The sequence below is a fragment of the Lolium perenne genome, chromosome 4 (assembly GCF_019359855.2).
Source record: "Lolium perenne isolate Kyuss_39 chromosome 4, Kyuss_2.0, whole genome shotgun sequence".
NCBI lineage: Eukaryota > Viridiplantae > Streptophyta > Magnoliopsida > Poales > Poaceae > Lolium > Lolium perenne.
The window spans coordinates 9,528,021-9,550,438 of record NC_067247.2 but is presented as its reverse complement, the minus strand read 5'-3'; the positions used below and the strand labels follow the sequence as shown (position 1 = coordinate 9,550,438).

At 45.2% G+C, this 22,418-nt stretch overlaps 1 protein-coding gene across 1 annotated transcript; it reads left to right on the top strand.

The window, feature by feature from the left end:
* The first annotated feature begins 6,507 nt into the window (after positions 1-6,507).
* On the top strand, positions 6,508-10,639 carry LOC127291736 (U2 small nuclear ribonucleoprotein A'). The gene is made up of 8 exons (XM_051321046.2): positions 6,508-6,698; positions 6,798-6,838; positions 7,972-8,101; positions 8,210-8,415; positions 9,380-9,544; positions 9,852-9,902; positions 9,995-10,168; positions 10,269-10,639. The coding sequence occupies exons 1-8, from the start codon at positions 6,617-6,619 to the stop codon at positions 10,272-10,274; spliced, it is 855 nt and encodes a 284-aa protein (XP_051177006.1). The 5' UTR covers positions 6,508-6,616; the 3' UTR covers positions 10,275-10,639.
* The last annotated feature ends 11,779 nt before the right edge of the window (positions 10,640-22,418 follow it).

Genomic DNA, 22,418 nt, shown 5'->3' with positions numbered 1-22,418 from the left:
GCAAAGCTAGCAGCAACAGTAGGGACGAGCTGAGGAAGAAAATTGGGCCCACCTTTCATTGAATGCATAGCAAACTAGAGCATGAACAAAAATACAGAGCGAAGATTTTGCTAGCTACGTGTACATTATTGCTGCACTGAATTAAGGACATGTGAGTTGTTTGGTTGCCTGTGGTAATTCATTATTCATGTTTCTTCAAAACTCCCTTTTTCGGCGAATTTGTTCGCAACTCTAATTTTACTATTCATGCTCCAATATGATGAGCAATGTAATATATGTATTTTTTTAATCTTTGCAAATACCGGAAACAATGATCGTTTGGAGAAGATGGCAGAAAACCAAATGTTATGTGACATAGTCGCGTGTATAGGTATATCTGTTTGTTATGCTCGCTGAGACATGCACCTGCTCCAATCATGTCATGTATGAATCAACCAGTTGTGATCTTTCTACTTTGTTGTTCCATAGGTTGTTCTTGCAACTCTTAGATCAGCTAGATATTTAAAAACAGATGCAACTTGGTGCTATATGGTTCGATGGAACTGTATTGTTAATTTATTTTCTAGATGGACATCACACTCACTCTTGGATTTTTTTTTTTAACTTCTGGCACTTGAATACTTTTTTTATAGAAATGGGGCATCCCCAACTTGAATACTTGGTAAATGAGTATTGGCACTTGATTTACCATGCGAGAGTGATCTGGAATTTATTTTGTAGTTATTGTACTTCTGGTGTTATGAGAGTGTAAGTAAGTCTTCTATTTTCTAATGATAATTAGGAACCAGATGCGAATGGTCTTCATGTGGTGGCTACTACAATGGATGCTATGAAGATACTACCTCCATCCTAAGATTTAAGGCTTATAACTTTTCAAAAAGTCATACTATATCAAGGTTGATCAAGTTTTTATCAAAAATAGTTAACATGTAAAATACACAATATCATATTTATTGATAGATTCTTCTAAAAGTTTAGTCAAACTTTACTCAATTTGACTTTTCAAAAAAAATATAAGCTTGCCTTGGGATGGAGATAGTATTTGCTTCCTAGATGGACGGTATAACTCTTCGTGGTGTACCCTATCATTTCCATGATTACCTATGATTATTTCATTCGCGTCCTGATAACCTTTTCTATTTATCAGGTTAAATGTCCTAATATTGAGTGTCAATCGGAATTTCACGACGAACCATGTTCGGAACTGAAGGGTATGGCAGCATGGAGTAACCATTCAATGAGTTTTTTTAATAACATTTTAGAGACTGTTTGGATTAGTTACTCCCTCCTTTTCATATTAGCTACAGCAGACGAAGTAGTTTGTAATGAGAGTGGTATTTTGGCACATGCGAGCATATGCTTTCTTTATTTTAAAATGCATGTTACGCATATTTTGAATTTTTTTTAAAGATTGAAACAAAAGATTCGCACGTGTATCTTCACGTGCTACGCGTTCACAAAGTCATTTCATGAAAAAACGACTTGTAGTGTGGCGTGTGTAGAAAGACAAAATTCAATGCTAAAAATAAGGCTTTTCAGAAGATAAATTTTCTTTTTTTTTTTACATAGACTAGAAAACATATTGGTTCCTTGCGAAATTTGATGAACACACATATATTATGGAGATGTACATGTTTTTTTGTGATTTTTTTTTTGAAATTTCTAAATATTTTTTTCATTGCCTCTTACGAAATGAAACCATTATGAGGTTAGGGTGTTAGGCAACAAATTGGCAGAGAATAAAGAAGAGATGGCTCTTGTGTGTATAACAAGATATTGTGTACATAAACAGAAGTGGAAGGATTAAATGCACAACATCGGAATGGGTAAGTTTTCCAGTCTTCCTCTGGTGTGGTTCCTGAGGAACCTTTTGCCGTCCACGTGCCTGTGATATTGCTGCCCCCGGGACAGCTGCTCTCGGTTAGGCAAGGTCACGTGGGTAAGCTGGCGGCAAGGCGAGAGAAAGCCGACGGAGGGGCGGGAAGAAGGAGGCGGCGCCGAGCTTGTGCGTCGGGAGACGACGAACCTCGTAGGCGGCCATCACGTGCTCTGGATGGGAAATCGACGGCGGAGAGCGCGCATGCTAGAGTGGGGGAGGCTGGCGGCGAGCATGGTTGGGCTGGTAAGTCGGAGGAGGTTGGGGCAGGAGGGAGACAAGGAAATCACATTTTCCTTGTCTATTAAGAGCAAACTGGTGAATGCCCGGTGTCACATTTTCAGGATGGACAATAATACCCCCCACGTCCAATCTAGATAAGTACGGAAGAGAAGAAGATATATTTTTAAAATTAAATATCCTATCTGATCCAACAATATCGGTAACAACCCGCTTTACGTTTGCCAAGGGGAGAAAAATAAGCGGCACTACCTTCCCGCTTCCGCATCGCGCGACTGAGCTAGGATTTCCTTCCCATTGGGGGCCGCCTCTTCCATCCATTGGCTGCCACCGCCAGTCCTGCCCGGGACATCGTCCGTGCCACCTACTCGCCTGACTTCCACCGTCACAGATCGACCTGGCCGCCCGAATCGCGCCACTGACCTGCGGCCTCGCCCGCCCGCCTTCTGTCCATGCGACGCCGGGTCAGTGCCAAGGCGCGCCGCACATTTCTCATCCATCCGCATGCAGCCGGAGAAACCAACGAGCAGGTCGAAGACTCGAAGTCGCAACCCACCAGGAGCAACATCGCTTGCCTCTTGGCGCCTCCATTTCATCGCATCGCCACCGGTTGTCAGTTTCGTGCAACCTGCGGATGTGCAGCGGTGTCTAAGAAGAAACACAAGAATTTGAGTCCTCGTTCCGTGGTTGGGTCTACAGCTCGGCATCTCCGCCAGCCAATTCCTCTCCATCAGGTGAGAGGTGACCTCCCTGCGGCCGTTTGCTTTAGTTGGTCCCTACTGGTTTGTTCTGAAAACTGTGCAGGAATAGAGCATTAGCATCGCAAAGCTAGAAGCAACAGTAGGGACGAGTTGAGGAAGAAAATTGGGCCCACCTTTCATTGAATGCATAGCAAACTAGAGCATGAACAAAAATACAGAGCAAAGATTTTGCTAGCTACGTGTACATTATTGCTAAGGACGTGTGAGTTGTTTGGTTGCCTGTGGTAATTCATTATTCATGTTTCTTCAAAACTCCCTTTTTTGGTGAATTTGTTCGCAACTCTAATTTTACTATTCATGCTCCAATATGATAAGCAATGTAATATATGTATTTTTTTAATCTTTCCAAATACCGGAAACAATGATCGTTTGGAGAAGATGGCAGAAAACCAAATGTTATGTGACATAGTCGCGTGTACAGGTATATTTGTTTGTTATGCTCGCTGAGACATGCACCTGCTCCAATCATGTCATGTATGAATCAACCAGTTGTGATCTTTCTACTTTGTTGTTCCATAGGTTGTTCTTGCAACTCTTAGATCAGCTAGATATTTAAAAACAGATGCAACTTGGTGGTGCTATATGGTTCGATGGAACTGTATTGTTAATTTATTTTCTAGATGGACATCACACTCACTCTTGGATTTTTTTTTAAACTTCTGGCACTTGAATACTTTTTTTTTTAGAAATGGGGCATCCCCAACTTGAATACTTGATAAATGAGTATTGGCACTTGATTTACCATGCGAGAGTGATCTGGAATTTATTTTGTAGTTATTGTACTTCTGGTGTTATGAGAGTGTAAGTAAGTCTTCTATTTTCTAATGATAATTAGGAACCAGATGCGAATGGTCTTCATGTGGTGGCTACTACAATGGATGCTATGAAGATACTACCTCCATCCTAAGATTTAAGGCTTATAACTTTTCAAAAAGTCATACTATATCAAGCTTGATCAAGTTTTTATCAAAAATAGTTAACATGTAAAATACAAAATATCATATTTGTTGATAGATTCTTCTAAAAGTTTAGTCAAACTTTACTCAATTTGACTTTTCAAAAAAAATATAAGCTTGCCTTGGGATGGAGATAGTATTTGCTTCCTAGATGGACGGTATAACTCTTTATGGTGTACCCTATCATTTCCATGATTACCTATGATTATTTCATTCGCGTCCTGATAACCTTTTCTATTTATCAGGTTACATGTCCTAATACTGAGTGTCAATCGGAATTTCACGACGAACCATGTTCGGAACTGAAGGGTATGGCAGCATGGAGTAACCATTCAATGAGTTTTTTTAATAACATTTCAGAGACTGTTTGGATTAGTTACTCCCTCCTTTTCATATTAGCTACCGCAGAGGAAGTAGTTTGTAATGAGAGTGGTGTTTTGGCACATGCGAGCATATGCTTCCTTTATTTTAAAATGCATGTTACGCATATTTTGAATTTTTTTTAAAGATTGAAACAAAAGATTCACACGTGTATCTTCACGTGCTACGCGTTCACAAAGTCATTTCATGAAAAAACGACTTGTGGTGTGGCGTGTGTATAAAGACAAAATTCAATGTTAAAAATAAGGCTTTTCAGAAGATAAATTTTCTTTTTTTTACATAGACTAGAAAACATATTGGTTCCTCGCGAAATTTGATGAACACACATATATTATGGAGATGTACATGTTTTTTTGTGATTTTTTTTTGAAATTTCTAAATATTTTTTTCATTGCCTCTTACGAAATGAAACCATTATGAGGTTAGGGTGTTAGGCAACAAATTGGCAGAGAATAAAGAAGAGATGGCTCTTGTGTGTATAACAAGATATTGTGTACATAAACAAAAGTGGAAGGATTAAATGCACAACATCCGAATGGGTAAGTTTTCCAGTCTTCCTCCGGTGCGGCTCCTCAGGAACCTTTTGCCGTCCACGTGCCTGTGATATTGCTGCCCCCGGGACAGCTGCTCTCGGCTAGGCAAGGTCACGTGGGTAAGCTGGTGGCAAGGCGAGAGAAAGCCGACGGAGGGGCGGGAAGAAGGAGGCGGCGCCGAGCTTGTGCGTCGGGAGACGACGAACCTCGTAGGCGGCCATCACGTGGTCTGGATGGGAAATCGACGGCGGAGAGCGCGCATGCTAGAGTGGGGGAGGCTGGCGGCGAGCATGGTTGGGCTGGTAAGTCGGAGGAGGTTGGGGCAGGAGGGCGACAAGGAAATCGGGGTGGTCTCTACTCGCTAGGGTCCATGAGGGAAATCGTGTCAGTGTCCTTCCTTTTACGGGGGTGCGCCAGAACGTACGAGCGGGCGCCTGTGCGTCCGCTAGACGAGTCATATAGTTAAAGCACTTTTCGCGGAGGGATTTAGGTGTGCCTTGCATTCAGTTGTTGTGTGAGTATAAGTTGTGAGAGGTGCAAGTTATTGCATTGTTCGGTTTGCTATTTCGCTACGGTTAGGTGGAATTGCTATTGGTAAAAAGTGAGGTAATCCAAGTTTTTCATTCAGCTGTCGATGCGCATGCAAGCTCTCCTTTATAGTTGCTCGTAACCTAGGTTAACCTCTCTATAACTCTTGCTCCTCAACTTTGAATAAACATTTTATGGTTTCCCTCCTTTTGGAGATTATGGTACAATGGAAAAAAAAAGATTTTCATAGGCTAATTTACTTGCTTGTGCTATTACTTTAGACGCAAAAAAAACTTAAGCTGCTTGTCATTATCCTAGACAAAATGTTAATGTTTTCCTTTTTTTTTCTTGTTTGCGAGGTCATAAATTTGATCTTATGTACCATCCGGTGTTGATCCCATAAATGCTATATCAGTTATATTTCAATTTCGTCACTTTTTCTAGCAAAAAGATGAAGTATTATATTAAAACGTTGGTGGAACGGAGATCAACGATTCAACTACTTCTTGTTTGCATGATAGAACTTTATGTGGAAAATTGACAAGTTGCTTTCTTCTGCACTCTCGAAGATGGGCATACATGTGTATTCATGATCTTGGTTTTCATTACCTCTTCTAACATCTTTGTGATCTTCTTTACCTGGTTGTAGTACAAATGCTAAATAGTTTTAAAAAATTATTTTGATGTGCACAATTATGCGACACAAATATTTTCTTTTCACGTGCAATGTGCCATCAGATTTTCTCAAATAATTTTTATTTCATATTCCATTGCCTACTTTATGCATGATTTAGAAACAACGTTGAGCAGTATGAGGTTGCGCCATCATAGTTTAGTTGAACATCTTAAACATCTCAAAAATCTCACTGATCAATATCATTGTCACCGGTACAACGAAAAGCACATAACCTGCAAGAATCAGTGTTGAATTACATCTTCATTAGATTGCACTTAAAAGTGAAGTTAAACCTTAATTATTTTGTAAATATCATGTTAACATCTTTTAATACACGTGAATTTTCACTTGTATTGTATTTGCATGTAGTGCAACAAAATAAATTTAGTGAAACCGTAGCGAAGCACGGGCATCCAACTAGTGTGTTTATAGAAGAAAAAAGACAATCATTTTTTTTCATTCTCTGCTCGAACTAAGAAAAACCCGACGACGGCAAGAAAAGGCTGACATCAGCGCTGGAGCTTCTACCTGAAAATTAAATTGAAAGCCCACCACAGCCAGCAAGCAGCCTCTCCACGCGGCCGCTAGGGCTTTTCGATTTTTCTCTTCCCACGCCTCCCCAAACCCGAGCCCCGGGCCGCCGCCGCCGCCGCCACCGCCGCGCGATGGTGAGGCTCAACGCCGACCTGATATGGAAGAGCCCGCACTTCTTCAACGCCATCAAGGAGCGCGAGCTCGACCTCCGAAGTAAGTATTATTCCCTTCCTCCACTCCCCTCGCCCGCCCATCAGATCTAGGGTTCTGCCTTATCCGCCCCTCTAACCGGTTCCTTCGCCGCCGCCGCAGGCAACAAGATCGCCGTCATCGAGAACCTCGGCGCCACCGAGGTGAGCCCCGCCTCCGCCTCCGCCACACCACACTCTTTTCCTTCTCGTTCAAAGTAGTAGCATGCCATGAGTTCCTTCGAGTTCAGTACCGCTGCCTGCAACCTTACCCGCAAAAAACAAAAAAATATAGCGCTGCCGCAGCCGAACTGGCTACAGAGGCTGGGAGGGGTAATGCTGTGGTGTTGCTCAAGTTAGCAGAGTCACTGATGGGATTAGCTCTGCTGCCCATTCGATGCTAGCCGAGTAAAAACATCCCCTCCATGGGTTTGCAGTCCTTGGCCATGTGATAACCAGGGAATTTTAACCTTTATCGCTGTGTGCTATACTGCTAATGCTGTGCCTGTGCATTTTATTTATTTTTTGCTTGAGCTGGTACTGTTTCGCTGGCGTTCTGAGGAGTCCTGCAAGTACTTTTGAGCGTAGCGTTGTACAAACTTAAATTGTTATCCACATGCATCACATTGCGTCCCTTTTTTCGAGTTAATAGTGTTCTAATTTGAGTGGCTAGAGAGACTTGGATGGGTAATGCTGTTGTGCTTTTCAAGTGAGCGGATTTTGCTGTTTGATTATATATATGTTGGTCATTCCATGCCAGCCGAGTGACAATTTAATTCGTGGTTTTGTAATCCTTAGCCAAGTAATGACCAGGGAGTTTAACACTTGTCACTCTGTTATTGCTGCGTTGGGTGCATTTCATTTTGTCATATTGAATTGTGCGCCATGTAGGTTTTTTTTTTAGCTTAAACTCGTAATGTTTTGCTGGGGTTGCAAGGAGTGTTGTGGGTACTGTTTGAGTATTTTTACCGTAGTGTAAGCCAGCCTTAAACTGGTAGTGCTTTTACCGTGTAGTGTCAGCCAAAGAGTGGTGCACTTTGTTGCTGCAAAATCTCTTGATCAATTGAGGTGTTTAATCTGCATGGACAATTTCTAACATGTTCTAGCGTAGCTGATATACTTTATGTTACTGAGTCTACTACAAGTGCACATCTTGGTGATTTCTTTTATAGCGATGGCTTAGATTTCAAATTGAACTGATAGGGTTTATCTTTATCTCATTTTGAATTGCCTGTAGTTCCTCCAGTTTCTTCTCTAGCTGTTTTTGTAAATGTCCCTGTTGCTTTATTTTATAACAGGACCAATTTGACACGATCGACTTGTCGGACAATGAGATTGTCAAGCTCGAGAACTTCCCTTTCATGAACCGCCTTGGTACTCTGCTAATCAACAACAACAGAATCACACGTATCAATCCCAACCTGGGTGGTAAGAGGAACAATACCTTGTCTCTTTGGTATCTGCTTGCATCAACTTGCATAATTTGGTCCATAGCTTGTCTATTTTTTCATTTTTCTATTCTTTGTTCTCATGTAGAGTTCTTACCGAAGATGCACACTTTGGTGCTGACGAACAATCGTCTTACAACTCTTGCGGAGATTGACCCCCTTGCCTCTCTCCCAAAGCTGCAATACCTTAGCTTGCTGGATAATACTGTAATTAAGCAGCCAGACTACCGGTTGTATGTGATCCACAAATTGAAGCATTTGCGTTTGCTGGACTTCAAGAAAGTGAAACAACAGGTTAGCAATCACCATGCTCTTGAGAATAATTATGTTCCGATGTTGATATTTGATAATCATCTGTAGTCAAGTTTGATTCTTTAGAATCTTGTTACAATTTTTTTTCTGTAGTGCCAAAGCTTTTTTTTTATCCCAAATGACCTCTATTTAATTTTCATTGCAGTTTCTCTCATTTCATAACTAAACATGGTTTTGTAAGGTCAACACCCTAGGTTTGCCTTTTTTAGATGCTGTAACATCGTCAGCCATTTATGTTCAATCGTGCTGCATTTGTTATCTAAGATATGAGTTGGTTCAAACAAAGTAAAAAAATTAACAGCATTGCAAGATCATGTGATTTACACTAATTACTAAACTATGGATGCATTAAGTCATGTGTTTAAGTAGGGATTAATATTCATTAATCCATGATAGAAATGGGGGTATATAATCAATATTTACTAGTTAGTGAAAAACACCACCTAGATGCTATGAATCAAATCAAGAAAATTTGAAGGACTTAAAGAACAGAGGTGGCATCATTAATTGACAGTTTATGAGTATGGTCATACTCCTTTCTAGTAATATTTTTCTCCATTCTGCACCTTTCTTATGTTCTTTTTTGCAGTTTCTTAGTGGAACTAGGTTCTTTTGTTGATTTGTACCATGTGCTCATTTTCTCCATAATGAAGTTTTGTAGAAGTTGCGGAAATATACAGAAACCCCATCGCCGCTTGATTTGTTGATTTATTCCCCACAGGTTTATCCATTTCCTTTGGAATGATTTCCGAAATGATTTTGGAATTGACCTCAGAAGTGCTGGCAGCAAAATGGACAAAAGAGCGACTCTTTTAATTTTGAATTTCTGTGAATTAGATACAAATGCTATTGAATGCTTTTGGTTGGCATGCTTTTTCATGTTATTTGGGGTGCATGATTTTGTTTCTGTTTCTGACATTTTGTATGAGATTTTGTGTTCCTGTAGGAGAGAATTGCAGCAGCACAAAAGTTCTACTCGAAGGAGGCAGAGGAAGAGGCGAAGAAGGTAGCTGCCAAAGCTTATACTCCAGTAAAGGTGGCTCAAGATACCACCAAGGAGCAGGGTCCTAAAGTAGTGGCCCCAACACCCGCACAGATCATGGCTATCAAGGTACTTAGGCACCCTCTTTTTATGTTGGTCACGTCCTGTTCATTTCATTAGTACAAGTTAATTAGAACTCCTATAGTTGACTTTGGCATTCAGAAAAAATATGGCCATCTCTTACTGGCATGTTTTGTATGTGCTGGATAGTTAGCTTCATATGTTTTTGTCTTACTACCATGGTTCATGTTCATCTCTAGGTATCATGTATTCTCAACTGCCATATCTAAGTCCTGTTGAAAATTGCAGTATCTTCTATCTCTCTTTGTTATAAGTATGGCTGTGAATTTTGGTTGAACGAGTTTTGCATTTGTAGGCTGCTATTGTGAACTCTCAGACACTTGACGAAGTTGCAAGGCTCGAGAAGGTAACATGGCATGTCATTTAGCTCTGGTGCTTTCTACACTTCAGAGCAACCAACTTGTGTACTGATATACTGTTGTTCATCACCGTAAATAGGCTTTGAGCACTGGCCAAATCCCTGCTGAGTTTGAGATCCCCAAGCCTGATACCAACATGGCTGAAGCTTCAGAGGAAACTGACAAGATGGAGACAGACGGCCAGGACCAAGAGAAGAACGGGGCTGATGAGCAGAAGCAAGACGAAGAGAGCATCCCAACGCCAATTCAAGAGGTAGTGATGTTTGCAGTGTATTTTTTGCCTTATGTTTCATATGCTACCTATTGTCTTCATGACAGCTTCTTACCTCGGATTTTTTTGCTGAACTTTACAGGATTGATGTAACGCCCATACACCTGTATCATCTGGGACCAATGTCTGAGCTTGGTTGCTGGTTCTGTGGCGGGCGAAAACGAGCTGCAACGCATGCCTAGTCTCACTGAACGCTCTCCTAGTATCAGTATTGCTGTGTCTTGTGGATTCTAACAACAGTTTTCAGTGGTACTGTCATCTGAGTTGAGGAAAGAAACACTGGGTTTTAGACCTAAGCTCTGCTAGATTTGTTGGTGTTGTAGGCTGTAGACAACACAGGCGCATATCCTGAATGTTGCTGAGACTGTATTTATTCATTTTGTTGATTCCGACTTGCTTGGGATCCACTGTAAGTGTGTTACTGATTACTGAGATAGTATGTTACACCCATCATTAGTTTTCTTCTTGGATTTGGATCTTGATGGGGTTTCTAATTTAAAATGAGAGCACCTGTTTATATCAGCTTATGGAGAACAAATCCGTACTTGCATAACACAAAATCAATTGCGCATGATGTCATACAATGATACAACTTCCAAGCTACACAGAAATGCTGCTGATTTGACAATAATTACTCACTCTTTCTTCGTTACAGTTCTCCAAACTGAAATTAAACTTAAAAAACACCAGAACAGATCATGAGGTTCAGGTTGACGCATGCATCAAGCTTTCTGTAGCACAATCCAAAAAGGTCCAATTGACAACACTGGTGACTACAAGTCTCAGTTTCTAATGTACATAGGGAGTGAGGCTCAGGTTGTAGGAGACAGAATCTAGTGAAAAAAAATTCCATTTCTCTTCCGTCTCTCTCGAACCTCCTCCTCGCTTCTGGTCTCCTCCGCAGATAACCCGGGCCTGATCGGAGCTTCTCCTGCCGGCGTTGCCGCGCAGCGAGGGCGAAGGGATGGTGCCGGCTCTAGGATTAGTTTTTGTCTTTGTTTAGAGTTTTCCTATATGGAGTTTGAGGGTAGGATGGTGGATCTCAGCGACCAGATCCATTGCGTCGTGGGTCTCCTCTTCCTTGCTGTAAGAGCAAAGTTTAAAACCCAAGTTTTGAGTGTTTGATGACAACACTTGAGTAATCTCACCGTGTGCCTTGAGTATCATTGTTAGATTTGCAAGTGCAAGGTGACCTCGCTGGACACGTCAAGATCGGAAGACTGAAGCGTAGTTGATAGGTTTTCTGATTTTGTGTGTATATCGCGAGGTGACATGGCTGGAGAGAAAAAGGGGAGAAAACCAGTTTTAGCCAGGCCGGTACTACCGGTACCTGTAGCGGTAGTACCGCTACCCCTATGGGTACCGCCCCACGGTACCGCTCTGAGTTCTGCGCTAAAATGGTCCCACAGTACGAGTTGCGGTACCTCTGCGGTACCTGGAGTGGTAGTACCGCTTACGAGCGGTAGTACCGCCCATGGTATCGGTCAGGTACCGTAAACTAGTTACGGCAGTACCGCTCTGGTACCGCTTTGGATCCAGTAAGGTTTGGACCCCATTGCGGTACCTCGAGCGGTACCTCTAGCGGTAGTACCGCTCTGCGTCCACGTGGACCAGATCTGGGGAATTCAAACTCAGAGCGGTAGTACCGCTTACCCAAAGAGGTAGTATCAATTAGGCAAAAACTGGACATAACGGTTGGATTTGGAGGAGCCTATTTAAGGGCCCCTTCTTCCCCAACTCGTTTTTATCTCTTCCCTCTCTCTCTCCTCCATTGTTGCTGAGCTTAATCCTTGAGGATCTCCCCAACCATCCAACCAATCTTGCCCAAACTTTGAGGAGTGGTGGAGGAGACCCCGATCTATAGTTCTACCAAGAGCGATTTCACCAATACTAGCTATTCCTTAGTGGATCTTGGTGGTAGGGTTCCTATGGTGGGACATTGGAGATGTGCAGCTATGGAGGCTAGCTTGGTGATCTACTAGCTCCATAGGGTGTTGGGAGCATCCTTGTGTGTGGAGCTCGCCCCAACCTTGTGAAGGAATCACCGGCTCGACCGGTGCCTTAGTGGAAGAGGGGGAGCACCTTCGTGGAGCTCTCTCGAGGAAGAAGGTGAGGCCTTCCTTCGTGGTGTGGCCGTCTAGTCTCTTGTGTGAGACTAGCACCTCCTCAACGCAGACGTACTTCCTATTGTGGAAGGAACTGCGGGAAACAAACCTCGCCTCGTCTCCGCGCCCCCGGTTGTCTCGCTCCTTACTCTTACTACCTAGTTGATTCCTTCGCTTTTTTGCACTTGTCCTAGGATCATTGTAGGATCACCGCTATCGCTAAAGTTATCACCTTTACCTTCCGTTGCACTAAAAATTGAAAAAGACTAAAACTTGTTGTAGCGCCATTCACCCCCCCCCCCCTCTTGTTCGCTACGATCCATTCAAGTGGTATCGGAGCAAGGTTTTCTTGCTCGGGCTTTACCATCTAAGAAATGGCCGAACAAGAGGCGGATGGGAATGGGTCACCTTTCCTTGTGCCACCCGCTCCATCATCTCCCATCGATACCACAACGGCGACGTTGGATGACCTCAAGAAATTGGAGTCATCCATCGTTAACCAAATGAAGGCGATGATGATGGAGTTGGTTGCACAAAAACCGAACCCCATCGTTGATCCTAAAGCAAGTGCCGAGGATCCCCCACCAAAAGTTAACCCATTTCCTCTTGTTGATTTTGTCACGCAAGCGACAAAAGATCCACAAAAGGAAGGGCTTGGGGAGACCGGCACTTCAACAAAGGGGAAGGATGAGACACCGGTTGCGGAACGTCTAGGGGGTTATCATGAGGTGCCACCACCAAGTGATTACACCGTAAATGTTCCAATACCTATGCCACATATCTTGTCGCATGGATCACCACCATTACTTGAGTCAAATAACTTTGAAAATTAGCAATTCTTAATGCATTCTCATGTGCGCAGCGCATTTACCGAGCTTTGGCGTATCATCGAGGAGGGCTATTCACCACGAGACCCAAAGAGCTTGACAAGAAGAGAAGTGGTGGATGACCAACTCAACGCCACCGCCATCAACATGATTCACATGGCCATCACGCCCAAGGACCATGCTCATATCCGCTCGCTCAAGACCGCCAAGGAAGCATGGGATAAACTTGAGAAGCTCTTCCTCGGAAATGCAAGCATCCAAAGCTCTCGTTTTGATGAAGTGAAAAACATGGCCGACAACTTCTTCATGATTGAAGGAGAGTCCCCCGAAGAAATGTATCGGCGCCTCATCGCTCTTGCCGTGCAAATGCAAGATCTTGGAGCAACGTTTGTGGATGACCATTGGATCAAGCGCAAGTTCTACAACGCTCTCCTCCCTTATGAGGAAGTGAAGTTGACGGCCATCCGCCAAAACGCATCCTTCCGTGCTATGACATCCAATGAAGTTCTTAGCGAAGTCATCGCTTTGGACATCTCCAAGAAGAATGCAGAGGATCTTGTTGCTCACGCCCACAACTCCCGCAAGCCCGACCTTGCATTGAAGATGGGGGTACATGAGGCTAGTGAAAGTGATGAGGATCCCGTTGAGTGGGGACCGGATGATCTCAAGATCAATTATCATGAGCACATGGCTCTCGCCGCCAAGAAATTTTGGGATGGAAACAAGTCCCGAAGCACAAGACCAAGAAGATCACGTGATTCTCCAAGAAGTTTCTCCAAGAGCCCAAGGGAGGGGCAAAGGGGAAGAACATGCTACAATTGCGGCGACAAGAATCATTTTGTCACGGATTGTATGTTTGAGAGAAGAGAAGATCATGGTGGAAGGCTTATCCGCAAGGAAAAGTTCAAGTCACTCTCCAAAGGATTCTCCAAGTTCTCCCCCAAGTCCGATGACGACAAGGTCTCCTTCACCAAGAAGCCTAGAGCCTTCATCATTCGAGAAGAGTACTCCTCCGATGAGGATGAAGAACGTGGGGACAAGAGCTCCAACAAGGAAGGAGAGGGAGTGGCCGCCATCGCCATTACCACTCCCTCTATCTCCCTCTTCGACTCTCCCAATGAGAACCTCATCACCAACAATGCTCGTTGCCTTATGGCAAAGGTATCCACGGAGGTAAAATCCCCCTCCAAACCATCATCCTCGACTAATGCCTTATATATTGATGATGCCACTAGTCTCACCGTTAAACGTGAGATTATGGGTTTGGATTCTTTTCTCACTAACATGCAAGGGGATACCAAGACTCATGTTGGAGCTCTCTTGAGCCAACTTGGTGCGTCACAAGACCTTATATAGGAGAAGGAGAAGTTGGAAAGGGAAGCGGCAAATGAGATTGCCTCTCTCAAAGAAGAGCTTGAAGATGAACGAAATCTGCGCATGTCTCTTGAAGCTAGTGTCATCGTCCTTGAAGACTCCAACGAAGCTATTGTTTCTCGACTCACCAAGGATCGAGACCATGCTCTTGATTTGATTGGTGAGCTCAAAAAGAAGATGCTCTCTCTTGAGGAAGCCAACAAAGAGAAAGATGATGAAGACCCCAATTATTGCCATGACGAGCTTGTTGATCAAGTTGCTTCCTTGAGGAAGCACAATGCTCTTCTTTTGGAAGTCAATGCTCTTCAAGAAGAAGCCTTGGATGAATATTACCGCTTGTGCAAAGAGAAGACCTCATGTTGCAACCATGAAGAAGAAATTGCCGCTCTTGAGGCCACCAAGGCCAAGCTATTGAGTTTGAGTAGCATGCAAGAAGAGTCTTTGGTGGAGTGTCTCCGCATGAGCAAGGAGAAGGCCACTTGTTGTGATCATGAAGAAGAAATAGCCACCTTGAAGAGAAGGGAAGCGAAGCTCATGGAGGTCAATTCCATGCAAGAGGAAGCATTGAAGGTGCATTTCACTTTGAGCAAGGACCGTGCGTGTTGCACTCGTGAAAGTGACATTGCCAAGATGGAGAGTGACAAGCGCATACTCATGAAGATGAACGCTCTCCAAGAGGAAGCTTTGATGGAACACTTCCGGGTGAACAAGGCGATACGTCTCCAACGTATCGATAATTTCTTATGTTCCATGCTTGTTTTATGACAATACCTACATGTTTTATACATACTTTATGTCATATTTATGCATTTTCCGGCACTAACCTATTAACAAGATGCCGAAGAGCCAGTTGCTGTTTTCTGCTGTTTTTGGTTTCAGAAATCCTAGTAAGGAAATATTCTCGGAATTGGACGAAATCAACGCCCAGGATCTTATTTTTCCACGAAGCTTCCAGAAGTCCGAAAGGGAAACGAAGTGGGGCGACGAGGCGGCCACACAGCAGGGCGGCGCGGCCAGGCCTGGGGCCGCATGGCCCTAGCGTGTGGGCCCCTCGTGGCGCCCCCTGACCTACCCTTCCGCCTACATAAGCCTTCGTCGATAATAACTCCAGTACCGAGAGCCACGATACGGAAAACCTTCCAGAGACGCCGCCGCCGCCAATCCCATCTCGGGGGATTCAGGAGATCGCCTCCGGCACCCTGCCGGAGAGGGAATCATCTCCCGGAGGACTCTTCACCGCCATGGTCGCCTCCGGAGTGATGTGTGAGTAGTTCACCCCTGGACTATGGGTCCATAGCAGTAGCTAGATGGTCGTCTTCTCCTCATTGTGCTATCATTGTTAGATCTTGTGAGCTGCCTATCATGATCAAGATCATATATTTGTAATGCTACATGTTGCGTTTGTTGGGATCCGATGAATATTGAATGCTATGTTATGTTGATTATCAATCTGTTATCGCCAGATTTTAACCAAGTCCGGAGATGGGCCGCGATTAAATGGGTTTAGAGAATATGCACGGAAAATATTCCTGAATCGGCCTTGTACAAGAGTTTGGGCTAGATTGCCCGTGTATCTGTAAATTATGGTAGGTTACGTGTCGGTTAGAATTAAGAGATAGAGTTTAGCTCATACACGGTTAGGTTTATTCCCAAGTTAGAAAGTTTACGGACTATAAATATGTATCTAGGGTTTTTGAGAAATGAGGACGATCACGTTCACAACAAACCAATCTAGGCGCATCGCCACCCCTTGTTTCGAGGGTTTCTTCCGGGTAAGCGCCATGCTGCCTAGATCGCATCTTGCGATCTAAGCAGCATCTTGTTTATTCGTTGTTTATGTGTTGCTCGTACTGAAGCCTTGTTGATGGCGAGTAACACCTTTATCATAGATATGTTAGGGCTAGCACCGATACTTTCTTGATGCATTCGCTTAGCCATGCTATCCCTAGATATCTAGCTGCCTTTGCACCTAGTTTAGGTGTAAGGGCAGCACCTTGCTTAGTCTTTATTTAGTAGATTCGATCTGTTATGGTTGTTCCTTGTTCTTCAAGGATTAGTTTGATATCCATATGGTTAGGCCTTGCAAACGGGTTGAATGATCCAGTAGTTGTAAGGTACGGTTAGCCGATCCTAAAGGAGATGATCCGGGAATCAACTCTATGTTGGTTTTTAGGCCTTTTCTAGGACTGGTTTTCTGTTATCTTTCGTATCTGCCAGGCTCAACTACGTGTAGGACGTTCCGGTTATGTGGTGAAAACCCTAAATCGTCGTAGATTGTTTTAACTTAGTATTGATCAAGCAGGACCACCATGTTATCGTAGACCCAATACGAATCATGGGTGGATCGGCTCCTTGAGCCGATTCACAGGGTAACCTGAGAGCCGATCGAGGCTCGTATTTAATGTTTACGTGTATGCCATGCAGGAAACTAGTCGAAGCAATCCATCACCTTCCTGACCAGGTATAGGTCAGGTGGCACGCCCTTGCACCAGGTAGGACGTGTGCCGGAGCATTGCGGGCCATCGCCCGAGGGACCAGGACCCACCAGCAGTTCTGGGAGCCTCCCGGCTCTCCGTGTTGCCCGTCGCTGCTCGCCGGTGGGTTTTGGCAGGCAACACATTCTGGCACGCCCAGCGGGACATTCTACATCAACTGCATCAACATCTACAGCTGAGATGGCGGAAGAACCGATCATGTACGAAGCACTGCCTGAGGAGCACAAGAAGAAATACGATGAGATTAAAGCTCTCTTCGAAGCCGACCTCATCGGCTCTTTCGAGAGGACCCGCACACATGGCATTAGGTGGAAAGGGTTCTCACCCGAAGGCGCTCTCGATGAAGTGGATCTGTCTACCTCTTCAGAAGAACGCACCAGAGCTCTGCGTCAAGAAATTAATTACATGGTGGCTCATTCGCTACACCGTCATTCTGAGAGCCTGGTGAACGCTTTCGAGCGCGTTGCGCTTCGCGTGGTCCAGGAAATCATGAAGCATCAGTACTCTCCGTCAGGACCTACCCTAGGGACTCACCAAGGAGAAATACCGTTCCAGACTAGACCGCAGCTGCCATTCTCGCTGGCAGCTCCAGAGCCGCCGGGTTCACCGGCATACGTCGTCTACAAGATCGGAGGCGATCCTAGCGATTACCAGTTCCTGTATGAACCACCTAAGGAGATCCCGCATGGATACATGTGCACGTACGTGCCGGACTGCAATAACTTGGCGCGCACGAACCAGATTACAGCAGGAGGGATTTCTGGAACAGCAGGAGGGATTTCTGGAGCGGATCCCGAGAAGCAGGCGTGCCTAGCTAAATACGCCACCACAACGAGTCATCAAAGCTCGGCCCCTGCAGCTCATACCGTGGACCAAATCAGTGCAATCTTGAGAGACCAGTTCGGCATGGTGCCAAAAAGGAGGGCAATCAGCTATTCTAAGCCGTACCCCAACGAATATGATTTGATTCCACTGCCGCCCAAGTATCGGCTCCCTGAGTTCTCAAAGTTTAGTGGATCAGAAGGCTCTAGTTCAATTGAGCATGTGAGCCGGTATTTGGCACAGTTGGGCATGATTTCAGCATCAGACCAGTTACGTGTAAGGTTTTTTGCGCAATCTCTCACAGGATCAGCTTTTGGGTGGTACACCTCGCTGCCACCAGATTCAATCCGGACGTGGAAGCAGATGGAAGAGCAGTTCCACATGCAATATCACTCAGAAGCTACCGAGGCTGGCATTGCCGATCTGGCGCAAGTGCGACAGAAGCGTGGAGAAACGGTGTCCGAATACATTCAGCGCTTCAGGACTGTCAGGAACCGATGTTATTCGGCTCGTTTGAATGAGAAAGAGGCAGTCGATCTGGCAGTGTTGGGCCTCGCCGTGCCGATCAAGGATCTGGCTTTCCAAGCGGAATACACTTCACTGGCGCATATGGTTCAGAAACTATCATTGTATGAGCAGCGCCACCCAGAATTGTACCAGGACAAGTTCAAACGCCCGATAAGCCTGGTTGAGACAGAAGAGGTTGAAGACTCTGCAGGAGACCAGGAAGTAGCTGTGGCTGAATGGGCTCGGGGGGCAAACCCCGTGTCCTGCAAATGGGTGAAACCACAAGGTCCTGCAAAAGGGTTTGATTTCGACGTAAGCAAAGCTGAGCAGATTTTCGATCTATTGCTTAAGGAGAAGCAGCTGAAGTTACCCGAAGGCCATAAAATCCCTACGGCGCAAGAGATGAATGGAAGACCGTACTGCAAGTGGCATCACTCGTTCACCCATACCACCAGCGACTGCAAAGTGTTGCGTCAGCAGATCCAAATGGCGATAGAACAAGGCCGTCTGATTTTCAGCCAGTATGCCATGAAAGTGGACACGCAACCATTTCCTGCTGTCAACATGGTGGAGTGCAATCACCCCGTGAAGCGCCAGCCAGATTTCTCGTTCAGTGTTAACATGGCAGGACCTGTATACCACCCTGGTAGGGACAAAGAAGAGAGCAGTCGCTCTCGTGGCAAGGAAAAAGAGGAGGCCGACCCACGTGACCGGCCCCGATATGATGACAGACGGTACATCACAGAGGAGCAAGTGAGAAACGTGCGGTACCAACGACCACTCTCCGTGCATCTCCTTAACAAATATGAGCGTCAGTACGACCGACGCCGGCGATACGACGTAGACGACAAAAGAAATCGTCGGTCTAGTGTAGACAACAGGAAATATCGTCGGTATGATAGAGACGACGAAGGATATGAATGCCGCGCTAAGGGAAAGTCAAGAGAGCAGGAGGACATGGACAAACACTGGGATTGTCCTTTCTTTAAGCATTGCTGGGATTCAGGAATGAGCCGATTGCCTACAGTCGACAACTGCCCGGAATGTAGAAAGAAGAAGAAGGACACAGGTGACGTGTCAGTGTTCAAACGTCTAGGGCCTCTCCCATCTCGGAACAAGCAAGCTGAGTCCTCTCGGGTGGAAGATCTCGAGGAATTAGAAGACGAAGATGAAGAAGAAGAAGAAGATAGATACCACCGGCCAAGGTGGTGCCCTGATGGACTCAGTCACTCTCAAAAGCGTAGGGTTCAGCGACTACGTAGCTTGGAGGAAGCCGAGAGGCAATACCTGCACACGTTGAGGAAAGCGCGGCCCGATCTGGCCGTGAAAATTCAGCAAACTTTGGACGAGGAGGGTCGTCCACAGAAGAAAGAATGGCGCCCCAAACAAACAAAAGCCGACGAGAAGGCACCGGCTGGCACAAACATGGTGTTCGTACTTCCGTCGGAGTTTTGTGCTCCAAGAACAGAAGAAGCACCTGTAGCACAGCTTGACTGCGGCCCACGACCAGTTATCTTTGAAATGCCACGAGAGAAGAGCTACATACATCTGAAGGCCCTGTACTTAAGAGGTTATATCAACGGGCAGCCTGTCAACACGATGTTGGTTGACACGGGAGCGGCAGTCAATATAATGCCATACTCCATGCTACGTCGTCTGGGATGCTCTAGCGCGGATCTGATCAAAACCAACGTCACACTAAGCGACTTCAACGGCCAAGCATCAGAAGCGCAAGGCGTTCTGAACGTGGATCTGACCGTAGGCCGAAAAACCATCCCTACGTCATTCTTCATCGTCGACAGCAAAAGCACCTACGCTGTCCTGATAGGGAGGGATTGGATTCACGCCAACTGCTGCATTCCATCCACAATGCACCAATGCTTGATACAGTGGGATGGAGATGAAGTAGAGGTCGTCCATGCAGATGACTCAGCCGAGATCTCAACGGCTGGCATGAACATTTGGGAAGCGGAAGACCAAGAGCCGCTCTCTGGAGTCAGTTTGGACGGCTGTGAGCGCATCGAGGTTACAAAAAACGGGGTGAGGCTGGTCTTATCCACTGGCCTGACGGAGTAGCAAGAGCAAAGTCGAGCGACGTACATGGCGAGGCCGATCCCGGCGATCGGCCCCAAAAAATAAAAAACACTGATCTCACTTCAAGCACGTCACGTAGTCGTAGTAACGGGACTCCTTCCCGTAGTAGAGCACGAACAAGTTGTAAACCTTCATCGAGCAATGCAATCAAAATGGGGGCCGATTCCAGCAATCGGCCCATATTATCCTCGCCATACGTTTTGCCTGTGTTTAGCATCGATCTAGCAGGCGACGAAAAGCTAGGGTATGGGTTTACATCGGCTGATGAGCTAGAAGAGGTTGACATTGGTCCTGGGGATAAGCCACGACCAACTTTTATCAGCAAAAAGTTAGATCCGCATCTAAGGAGCCTGATGATAGCTCTGTTGAAAGAATACCCAGATTGCTTTGCATGGGATTACACAGAGATGCCTGGGTTAGACAGGAGCATAATTGAGCATCGGCTCCCTCTCAAGAAAGGATTTCGGCCGTTCCAGCAACGAGCACGTCAGATGAAGGCCGAGATTCTAGAAGAAGTCAAGAAAGAGATCGAGAAGATGTTGGACGCCGGGTTCATCAGGCCATGCAGGTATGCTGAATGGATTTCTAGTATCGTACCTGTACAGAAAAAGGACGGCCGATGGCGTGTTGCCATAGATTTTCGAGATCTCAACAGAGCTACTCTAAAGGATGAGTATCCAATGCCGGTAGCAGAGACATTGATCAATGCAGCTGCTGGTCATAAGGTGTTAAGTTTCATGGATGGCAATGCCGGCTACAACCAAATTTTCATGACTCCAGAAGATATACACAAGACTGCGTTCAGAGTACCAGGTTCAGTGGGCTTGTTTGAATATGTAGTCATGACTTTTGGGCTGAAAAATGCTGGCGCAACGTACCAAAGAGCCATGAATTACATCTTTCATGATCTGATTGGCAAGTTGGTGGAAATTTACATCGATGATGTGGTGGTCAAGTCTGTCTCCGTAGAAGGACACTTGGAGGATTTGCGACGCATCCTGGACCGAACTAGAAAATTCGGGCTAAGAATGAATCCAAAGAAGTGTGCTTTTGGTGTGACGGCCGGTCAATTCTTGGGTTTCTTGGTTCATGAACATGGAATTGAGATCAGCCTGAAAAGCCAGGAGGCAGTGCGAACAATGCAGCCACCTACCACGAAGAAGGAACTCCAATGTCTCATCGACAAAATCAACTTCGTCCGAAGGTTCATCTCCAATCTGTCAGGACGAATCGAGCCGTTCATGGGATTGGTGAAAATTAAATCTGATGACGAGTTTCACTGGGGGGCAGAGCAGCAGCGAGCGTTTGACGAGATTAAAGAGTATCTAACGACGCCGCCTGTATTAGTTCCGCCTCAGCAAGACAGACCATTCTATATTTACTTATCAGTAGCTGACACTTCCATCGCTTCAGTGGTGGTGCAACTTTATGATGGTCTGGAGAGGGTGGCTTTCTACCTCAGCAGAAGGATGTTGGACGCAGAGACAAGGTACCCTGAGATCGAGAAGTTGTGCATCTGCCTATTTTTTACCTGCAGCAAGCTTCGTCACATCTTTCTGTCAGCGAAAATTGTCATCATATGGAAATCAGACGTCATCAAACATATGTTGTCGGCTCCTGTGTTGAAAGGCCGACTCGGTAAGTGGATGTTTGCATTGTCAGAATTTGATCTCCGGTATCAGCCTGCGAAAGCAGTCAAGGGACAAGCGTTGGCCGATCTTATTGCTGAACGAATCAACACTGATATAGCAGCACTCTCTGTACGTGCATGGGCCATGTTCTTCGATGGATCGGCTTGTGATGATGGTTGCTGCATCGGCATTCTACTCGTGTCGCCTCGAGGGGCAACATATTCTTTCTCCATCAGGCTATCTACTCCTTGCACCAACAATGTGGCTGAGTATGAAGCAATACGCAAGGGAATGGAGTAGCTCTTAGAAGCCGGGGCAGAGGCCGTGGAACTTTTTGGAGACTCAAAATTGGTGATTTCCCAGCTCACGGAGGAATA

What these genes read in the sequence shown, in the direction of transcription:
- LOC127291736 (XM_051321046.2), top strand. Translation starts at nt 6,617, where the DNA reads ATGGTGAGGCTCAACGCCGACCTGATATGGAAGAGCCCGCACTTCTTC. An exon ending in GCGCGAGCTCGACCTCCGAA is followed by an intron (nt 6,699 to 6,797) that starts GTAAGTATTATT and finishes CCGCCGCCGCAG; the next exon opens with GCAACAAGATCGCCGTCATC. An exon ending in AAGTTGCAAGGCTCGAGAAG is followed by an intron (nt 9,903 to 9,994) that starts GTAACATGGCAT and finishes CACCGTAAATAG; the next exon opens with GCTTTGAGCACTGGCCAAAT.